Source organism: Eimeria mitis, genomic scaffold, assembly GCF_000499745.2.
Source record: "Eimeria mitis Houghton genomic scaffold, Emh_scaff1998, whole genome shotgun sequence".
NCBI lineage: Eukaryota > Apicomplexa > Conoidasida > Eucoccidiorida > Eimeriidae > Eimeria > Eimeria mitis.
Genome location: NW_013570321.1, coordinates 5,456 through 5,922, shown reverse-complemented (window position 1 = coordinate 5,922; position 467 = coordinate 5,456). Strand labels below are relative to the sequence as shown.

At 43.7% G+C, this 467-nt stretch overlaps 1 protein-coding gene across 1 annotated transcript in view; it reads right to left on the bottom strand.

The window, feature by feature from the left end:
* Positions 1-236: 236 nt before the first annotated feature.
* The window catches only part of EMH_0047110 (GRAM domain-containing protein, putative), a gene marked incomplete at both ends in the record, with an annotated part of 3,977 nt that continues 3,746 nt past the window's right edge, over positions 237-467 (bottom strand). The window contains one exon of the mRNA XM_013496242.1: positions 237-358. Within this exon, the coding sequence (XP_013351696.1) occupies positions 237-358 (122 nt within the window). The remainder of the gene's footprint in view (positions 359-467) is intronic.

Genomic DNA, 467 nt, shown 5'->3' with positions numbered 1-467 from the left:
TTGTTTTTTTTTTTTTGTTTTTGTTTTTGTTTTTGTTTGTGTTTCCATCTCTCTTTCTTTATTTTTATTTCTCTCTGTCTCTGTCTGTCTCTGTATTTGTCTTTGTCTTTGTTTGTGTTTTTTTTTATTTTATTTTTTTCTCTTTCGCTGCTTCTCCTCACGAAGCAGTAGCTTTGTTGCTGCTGCTGCTGCTGCTGCTGCTGCTGCTGCTGTTGTTACTGTTGCTGCTACTACTGCTACTGTTGCTGCTTCTGCTGCTGGGCTGCTGCTGCTGCTGCTACTGCTGCTACTGTTGCTGCTTCAGCTGCTACTGTTGCTGCTACTGTTGCTGCTACTGTTGCTGCTGCTGCTGCTGCTGCTGCAGCAGCAGCAGCAATATTTTGTAAGCAAATTCCTAAAATTATTTTCACTTCATTCGGCAGCAACAGCAGTGCTGCTGCTGCTGTTGCTGCTGCTGCTGCTGCTGT